Genomic DNA, 8396 nt, shown 5'->3' with positions numbered 1-8396 from the left:
GGAATACTAATTTAAGTTAGTATATTATGTAATGTCTATCTCACTATCAAATGGTATTATCTCTTTCTGAAAGACTGGATCTCTCGAACATCGCCAGGCTCGAATAAAATTCTCGAAAATCCATCAATCGTTCTTACTTGGTTGAGCCCACCTGATCATGATAAAAAAAGTGAACATCATAATAAATGTTTAAGATATTTGGACAACTATTTGAAAAAATATATACTCGTAATCCCTAATGACTGATCTCATAACAAAATATATAGAAAGTGAAAATAATGCAGTAAATTTCGTATACAAATCATGGAAAAATGAATCTAATTAGTTCCTAACTCACTCACTATTTAATATTTGCCAAAATTCAATTTCCATATGAGAAACAAATTTGGAAAATCTTCGTAAAGATCGATTAGAAATATTGAAAGTGGAAAGGAAGAGAATAATCAAAATTTGATTTCGAAATAAATATGGTCCCGAAATTAACTTCTTCCCTTTTATACATATGCGGACATGAAACTATGTATAAGAGACATACGAATATGCATGTCTGTCCAATGGCAATAGCCGTAATATCCTAAGGTGATTAAGCCTTCTTTCATAAAAGGTCTGAGAAGGAACCTCGTGCCGACACGTCGTCAAAATGGCAAACTCGAAAATATAGTACTCTTTAAAGGTTACTCTCTATTTTTGCTTCCATTTTAATACTAAGAAGATTTCGTAATGTGATTTTTATTAACATATTTCAAATTAAAATGTCATATGATGTAAATATTAGTGATAAGGAGACAAGAATAATTAGCATAGTCAATAGCAGAGTTAGTATTTTTCTAAATGTAATTTGATTGCTAGTTTGTGCAATGCTTACGCATTCTTAGAAAAGTTATTGTATTAGACACATGCAGTTTCTCTTTGCTTCTGATCTTTTGCAACCACAGTGAAATCTATAGTTAAACGGATCATGGATTTACAAGGGGTGATATCTACTTTGGTATTTATTTCCCTAAACGTACTTAACCGGGAAGAGAGAGGGCACATAAGCTGCTGACACTGTTCAGAGAATTGAGGCAGAAGGACCAAACACATCTCACATCATAGGTTGAAAGAAAATGGGAAGACCATTCAGTTTTCTATGGAAACAGCAATAGCTTCTCGGCCCACTAGTGTTCCCACCAGTGTTCGTGAAGGCCCTTCTACAAAGAAACATAGTAGAAAAAAATGTATTTTATTTAGTTATTAGTGATGGACTTAACTAACATCCAAAAACTAACTCATGAGTAGATGATTGCCCATATATTTATATATTACCAAAGGAATAACATCATTAACGATATGTGATTCTAATAGATCCCTTCAAGATGTGGATGGGAAATGGTCCAATGAAAACAGTCTAAACCCAATATCTTGAAAATACCACAGCAAGATGAACAATTTTTATAGGCTATATAGTTAGACAAATATTTATATGGGAAATCATCTGATGAACCTAAACATCTATAGACTCTGATACCATATAAATGATGGGCCTAAATCACATCCAAAATCTAACTCATGAGTGGAGAATTGCTCATGTACTTATGTATTGCCCAAAGAACAACATCATTAACGATGTGAGACTAGTTTAGATGTTACCAAGCTCGGTATAGAAGCCCAAACAGAATATTTTCAGAACTCAAATCTTAAACCAGTTAAAATATAGCATTCTTTTTATAATTAAAGTTCCACAATTTCAATTTTCTTAACTCCATTTGATGGGCTGAGCTAGATCCGTGCAAGAATACAATAGCAAGCTATCTAAGTGTCTAAGTAGATCATTTCCTTGAAAAAAAAATTAATATCGTGTTGGCTGATGGACCACATATAAATACTTGATCCTAGCAAAAAGGCCGAAAAGTAACTCATATGTAAAGTTTCTTGTTTCTCGATGTGGGACATTTGTAAGAAGACCTCTTACCTCATCTTTAAATTAAACAACTGTATTTGTTGCCATCTTGGCTTTAAATGTGACATATCTTTTCTTTGATCAAAAAAAGAAAGAAGATGCGACATATATTTATTTACACCGTATAGTCATTGAATTTACCAATAATTCTTTAGGAAGATTAAATCTTTCAAGGTGTGTAAACCTAAACACTGTAAACAATAAGACAATGCACAACTTAGAACATTTTAAGGTGTGTGAACCTAAACACTGTAAAATGTAAATAATAAGACAATGCACAACTTAGAACGCTCTATCGACGTAAGTGTGTAAATATTCAAGTATCACTCTATGTAGCTAAAGCCGCATTTCTATCAACAAAATTCATTAGCTCTGTTTGTGCCGCTTCCATTATCACTCGGAAGTCTACGCTCATATACCTTCCCCTGCAACACCATGTTACCAGTAAAAAATCAAATGTTATCATATCATCAAGATTAGAAGATTAACTGAAACGAACATATGTGCATGGCTTGGTTTTAGATAAAACGATGATGATCATATACCAGAAATGAGTCTTGGACCAGATTGAATTCGGAAAAGCTGGACTTCCAACTCCGTTCATTATCCTCGCTATGGCTCTTGGCGTGAACTTGGCCTGGCGATTACTCTGCAAGAACACCTGTTTTTTCACTCCCAACATCAGATTAATATAGTTTTTTTTTTGGATGCATAGCAAAATAAAGAAGTGTTAAAACAGGTTTTTGGATCTTCCTCACCTTTATGTCTGCTCGTAGGAAGGAGCTGCATCCACAATATAAGCGTTGATCAGTTATAATGGAAAGAAGAGTCAAGGGAGTAAATGTAACAGACAGCCCTAATGAAACATTTTGTTAGTGTACCAATTTTGAGTCGTCTTGCTAGGAATGTCACAACTTTCGTCTCCATTGAAGTAATCCAAGATTCTGCTTTGCAGGCTCAGAGTTTGCTTGGCACCTGAACTAGTTTCTGAAGTGTTGGAGACATTTATAGCAGCCACGGCTGCACTAGACATGATATCTAGTTTCCTTACCTGATTCAAAATGCATAATTATGGCTACATATAGTAAGCACAACAAGCATTGTAACTGGAACCATGAAAGGGTGAGGAACTGTTAGCTGCAAGTGATGAACTTACTTTGCAAGATTCAACCTCTGCGAGCCACTTGGTAAGTTGGCTGGACAAAGAAGATATTTCCTTTGGAGACTCTAAGATTGTGTAACAAAAGGCTGGGTCTTTCGTCTCGTATGTTACTTCCCCCTTCATCTACAATGATTTTATGGACATATCAACAGACAAGTTATTCAGAAGTATACAATCTAAGTAACGTAGTAAAAGGGAAGTCTTGAAACTGTTAAAAGAAACCTCAATATCAAATTTTAAACTCAGCAATCGTGAATTAGAGGACAGAAAGATAAATTAACTATATGAGTTCAAGCGGAACTCACGCCTAAAGAGTTCTTAACAACACACAACCATTTGACAAACAAATGAAACATGGTCAATCCTTATATCCATTTCCTTGTGTTCAATTTCCTCAGGAAAGCTTCTACATCAATGATTCCATTTGGATAAAATCAAAGTTTATCACCCAATGATACTGACTACGTATCTCTTCTATATCATACTAAACTCCTATTCGTGAAGATCATTCATGTGTCTATCAGTTATTTTCACTCATATATCCTTCTGTTCTATGGATTTAAGCTTCTTCTTCATTAATTAATGCGTGCAATTCAATCATGGTTCCCTTGTTTAGTTAAACATTCTTATGAAGAGGAAATGAAACTTAATATATTACAAAGCCACTGATTCGTATAGGCCAGAAAAATGTTACCAACCTTCAGAGTTTGAATCTCAGCCAAGACATCTGTTGTTGCAACACCTGTGCTAGAGGCCACGGTTGGTATATCGAAGACATATAACCCTTGCTTCAAGTGAGACCTGAAAACCACACAGAAGTCTCAAGCATTGCTGCAACCATAACACTTCTTCAGAATCACTTGAATTGTAAAGCTGATTACAATGGATAGATACTTACTTCTTCAGTATTGTTGCAACTATGATGTTTCGTGCAGCCAGAATATTTGGAGAAGACTGCACATGTAGCATGACAATGTTCTCAGCATCTGAATCTTAGCGCATATACCACCACAAGAAAAAAGAATACGAACTTGTCGCTGAACGGAAACTTATTCAGCTAACAGCTTCCGTACCTTGTGGAAATTCAAAGTGCAACATACGTTAACCTGTGGAAGCATACGTAAGTATTGCACTTCCCCCAATTCCAAATGTGTCAAAATCGTTTGCATAACCTGCCAGATCCGCAGTGAGAAGTTGGAGAAATTTTTACAAAAACGAATTTTCCTACCCACACTATCTCACAAGAGCAGACACTTAACGATATACGAGGCAGAGGACATTGGGTTCAAGAAATGTCATCAAGTTTCAGAAGAATACCTCTTCCTTCATGTCAAATTTATGAGAGGCAGATTCAATGACTATGGAGCATATCTTTTCATGTTGCTTCGTGTCAGATGAGAACACATGGGTGAGAAACTTTCCAACTGCATATTCATCGACACCATCACTGAACAAGAAAGGGGGAAAACAAAAGGTAAGTAACTGCAAAGCCTTTCAATGCAAAGCCATGACAGATGATAGTTAGTAACCACACAAATAACCTGTGTGAAAGACTCCGAAGCTTTAGATATGTGTCCTCATCATAAAAGAGATGACAATAAGACAACCGCCCGTCACGACCAGCTCGTCCAATTTCCTGTAATAAATACATTTAGTTTTTCGACATGCAAACTAATCACTTAGCTTAAAAAGGAACGAAAAAAAGTTCGAACCTGAACGTATTCTTCCAAACTGCCTGGCACGCTGAAGTGGATTACCTAAAGTAGAATTAGAAATTTTAGAAGCATGTTTATTGTTACACGAGATGGGAATAGGTGAACATATGTTCCAAGTATTCTACGGGTTTGCCTTATACTTACAGCTCCAACATCTCCTTTGTCAAGTCCCATGCCGAATGCCACAGTTGCAACAACCTTTAAAACATACCAAAACATTTGAGTTCTGTCACTACTCAGCTTTCAGTGAGAGTTTGCACGTATAAACAGAGTGTATGGAAATCACTGAACTTATTTTCTCACCACTCTAATCTTATTGGAACAAAATGACTCTTGTATGCGAACACGATCTTTCGCTGGAAGACCACTGTGATAACCCTGGATAATCGGTCGAGGTCAGCTTGATTAGAATGAAAACGTCTATTGAAGACTTCAAAATGGAAACAACCTTTGCAGTGATGTTGTTATCGCGTAAATACTTGCTTATCATGTCAGTCTCATACTGCACAAAACATATCCCAAAGTTTCTCAAGTTCGCATCATGAATTTTGATAAGTGTGAAAAAGCCGTAGATAATTAAATGCTCTTACCTGAAATTTGCAGTACACAATGATGCTCCGAATCTTCTTATATGGATGAGACTCCATCAAAATCAATAGATCTTTCAGTCTGTTAAATTTCAGATTTCAACTAGTTACAAAGAGGAACACAAAAAGGTGAAAAATATATAAAAAAGCACATACCTATTAGCTCCGCTCAAAGAGACAGACAGCTCAAAATTGTCTCTCAGTTGCGACTTTTGAATAAGATTGGTTGACGGAATCTCTAGTGCAGACATGACAGCCTGAAGAGTCATAGTAGTAGCAGTTGCAGTCATTGCAAGAATGCAGTCTGCGTTGAGGGCAGAGTACAGCATTGATGCCTTGAGTCTCATGTATGAAGGGCGGAAGTTATGAGACCTGTTCAGAATAGCTTTTCAAGAACCAAAGAAAAACAGCAGTAGATACTACGGTCAACAGAGAAAGGCTAATGTATAATATGCCAAGAAGCACACACCATTCTGATACGCAATGTGCCTCATCCACAACGACAAGAGACACAGATAAAGACATGCGGAACATTGACAAAAATTCTACGTTCAGAAGTCTCTCGGGAGACACAAAGAGAACCTGAAATTAAAAAAAACACAAATGAATATGAAGTAGTCTTATTAGAAGTAAGCCCTCCAACACTTCCTTTACTAAGAAGGTACCTTTATTATGCCTTCTTTAAGTTTCCTCAATGTTTCTGTTGCTTCCTCAGGTCTCTAATTTAATAAAAATTCCCAAAGGCAGACTCCATTAGAAATCTTCAGAGACTATGAGAAAAAAAAGAATAATAAACATAGGCACACACACACACACCTGGCTAGAGCTTAAGAGACCACCCTTAACAACGGAAGGCAAATGCTTCAACTGATCAATCATCAGCGAAACCAAAGGGCTCACAACAAGCGTGATACCGGGAAGAACCACTGCAGGAATCTGGTAGCAGAGAGACTTACCAGCACCAGTAGGCAACACAAGCATGGTTGAACTACCAGCAAGAACCATCTTGATAGCCTGCAACTGGCCATCTCGAAAAGAATCGTAACCAAACACTAAACTCAACAGCTTCGTAAGATTCTCATCAGAAGCATCAGTCTTCACTGCAAGAACCGCGTCATCTACTGAGCTGATAAATCCATCATCAGAAGCTTCGTCTTCTTCTCTCTGCAAATCAGACTCTTCCTCCAACCAAGTTTCACCTTCGCCTCCAGCTTCTGATTTTTTGTATCTTTTTCCTCTGTATTTTGATGCGCTCTTCTTGTATTTGCTGGGGAACTTCTTCCCCCTCTTGCCATTCAAGTTTAATTTGACGAAATTACCCTCGCCGCCGCTACGAAACACAACCGGAGCTTTCACCGGCTGAGAAGTTATGGAGTCCGTGATGAGGTTGGGAGGCTTTCTTCTAACAAGCTTTGGAGGAGGGAGCTGTGGGAGGACATGATTGACTTCACTCAACTGGGAATCCGATTTTGATTCGATTTCTTCAGAAGCTCTTGTGAGTCTATTGAAGGACGAAAAGGAAGCGGGTTTGGATCGATTTGAGGTTTCGCAGATCCGGAAAGGGAGATTTTCGGTGAATAATGAAGGTGGAGGAGGAGGAGGATGGGAAGATGATGGTACTGGAGCTTCTTCTGAGTGATCCCCAGGCTGCCGCTGTGTATGTGCTTTGGGCTTCGTGCCAGAGGAAGATGACGGAGGTACCTGCCGAGGAACCTGTTTTGGCGGCGGCGGCGGAGGGAAGGGGTCTCGGGGAGGAGTGGCGGAGATATGAGATCCGTCGGAGTCTGAATCTGAGTCCATCCGATATTTAATTTTTGCAATCAATTTTGAGAAATTTGAGTATTTTGTGGGGGGTTTTTAGGTCGATATCACTCTTCCTCATTTTCCCGCCATTTTTATGGTTCATGCCGCTTTTTCATTTTTCTGGTTCATGAATCCGAAATTTTAAATTATAGTTTTCCGGTTTAGGTGAGAGCCCGACCGAATAGCTGTTTCTCAGAAGCCAGCTTCACTTTCAGCATGCTTCTTCCAAGATTGAAGTGACCATATCCCCTATAAGTTAAGAAGAGGGTATAAATAATAGAGTGAATTGGGTGAAATGTTGAGACCAGGAGTCTGCAAACAAATGTGTTCAACGTTTCTTCATGGTTGCACAAGTTACAAGGTGTTATGACGTGGCGTCATCTTATTGGTTGGAAATATTAATTACGATTTGACAAGAGATAATGATTGAAGCTTAGAGATAATAATGAATCAGAAGATTTAGACTTATCAAGATTAAAACGAGACTGGTTTGAAGGATAAAAGGGATCAAACTTTGCAAGTTTGTTTTCTACAGTTTTAGGAGTGCAGAGAGAAAACAGTGTTGTGTTGAAGTTGAACAAGGTTTTGGGTGTTGAACAAGTCGGGCGACTTGGCTGTTAGAGTAAGGTTGGGTAGATTAGAAATTGGTCAGTGTCGATTCACAGGTGTGAAGTCGAGTAAACCTGATTAAACAAAGAGTGTAATTTGTTTAAACGATTTCTAATAAAATATAACCTTATTTGGAGAATCTTGTTCATTGTTTCTGTGTTTCTGTGTTCCTAGTTCTTTCATTTGGTATCAGAGCAGGTCACCTACCTAGATCTAGATATCTATAACAGGTTGAGGTCCTGCGAAGAATATGGAAACAACAGAGTTTGTAGCGGCTCACAAATCACTCATGTTGGATGAAAACAACTTTGGACACTGGAAGGTGCGCATGAAACAACAACTCAAAGGGATTAAGGAAGATGTTTGGACTGCAGTTGAAACAGGATGGACAGATCCAACGATCTGTACTGAAGATGATGAAGAGATAGCTAAACCCAAAAATAAGTGGACAAAAGCAGAAAAGACTGCATCGAGACTCAACGCAAAGGCGCTATCAGAAATCTTCAATGCAATCAGTTCAGATCAGTTTAAACTTGTGCAGGGATGTTGTTCAACCAAGGATGCATGGGACACACTTGTGG

The 8396-nt window shown here is 37.9% G+C and overlaps 1 protein-coding gene across 1 annotated transcript; it reads right to left on the bottom strand.

Annotated features, from left to right (window-relative positions):
- Positions 1–2049: 2049 nt before the first annotated feature.
- LOC108857092 (ATP-dependent DNA helicase Q-like 5) lies at positions 2050–7268 on the bottom strand. Its single transcript, XM_018631021.2, has 19 exons — positions 6220–7268; positions 6069–6122; positions 5873–5985; positions 5560–5775; positions 5407–5485; positions 5265–5318; positions 5120–5194; positions 4961–5014; positions 4814–4858; positions 4643–4737; positions 4419–4548; positions 4175–4273; positions 4000–4055; positions 3800–3902; positions 3096–3224; positions 2821–2990; positions 2698–2722; positions 2485–2600; positions 2050–2364 (listed from the first exon to the last, which is right to left on the bottom strand). Exons 1-19 carry the CDS (start codon positions 7201–7203, stop codon positions 2268–2270), a joined length of 2694 nt encoding a protein of 897 aa, XP_018486523.1. The 5' UTR covers positions 7204–7268; the 3' UTR covers positions 2050–2267.
- Positions 7269–8396: the final 1128 nt, after the last annotated feature.

The sequence above is a fragment of the Raphanus sativus genome, chromosome 5 (genome assembly GCF_000801105.2).
Source record: "Raphanus sativus cultivar WK10039 chromosome 5, ASM80110v3, whole genome shotgun sequence".
NCBI lineage: Eukaryota > Viridiplantae > Streptophyta > Magnoliopsida > Brassicales > Brassicaceae > Raphanus > Raphanus sativus.
This window is presented reverse-complemented; position numbering and strand designations above follow the sequence as displayed.

Coding starts and splice junctions, on each gene's coding strand:
- LOC108857092 (XM_018631021.2), bottom strand. CDS start 7,203: ATGGACTCAGATTCAGACTCCGACGGATCTCATATCTCCGCCACTCCT. Junction 5,195..5,264: donor ATAACAACATCACTGCAAAG/GTTGTTTCCATT, acceptor CCGATTATCCAG/GGTTATCACAGTGGTCTTCC. Junction 4,056..4,174: donor GCACTTTGAATTTCCACAAG/GTACGGAAGCTG, acceptor CTACATGTGCAG/TCTTCTCCAAATATTCTGGC.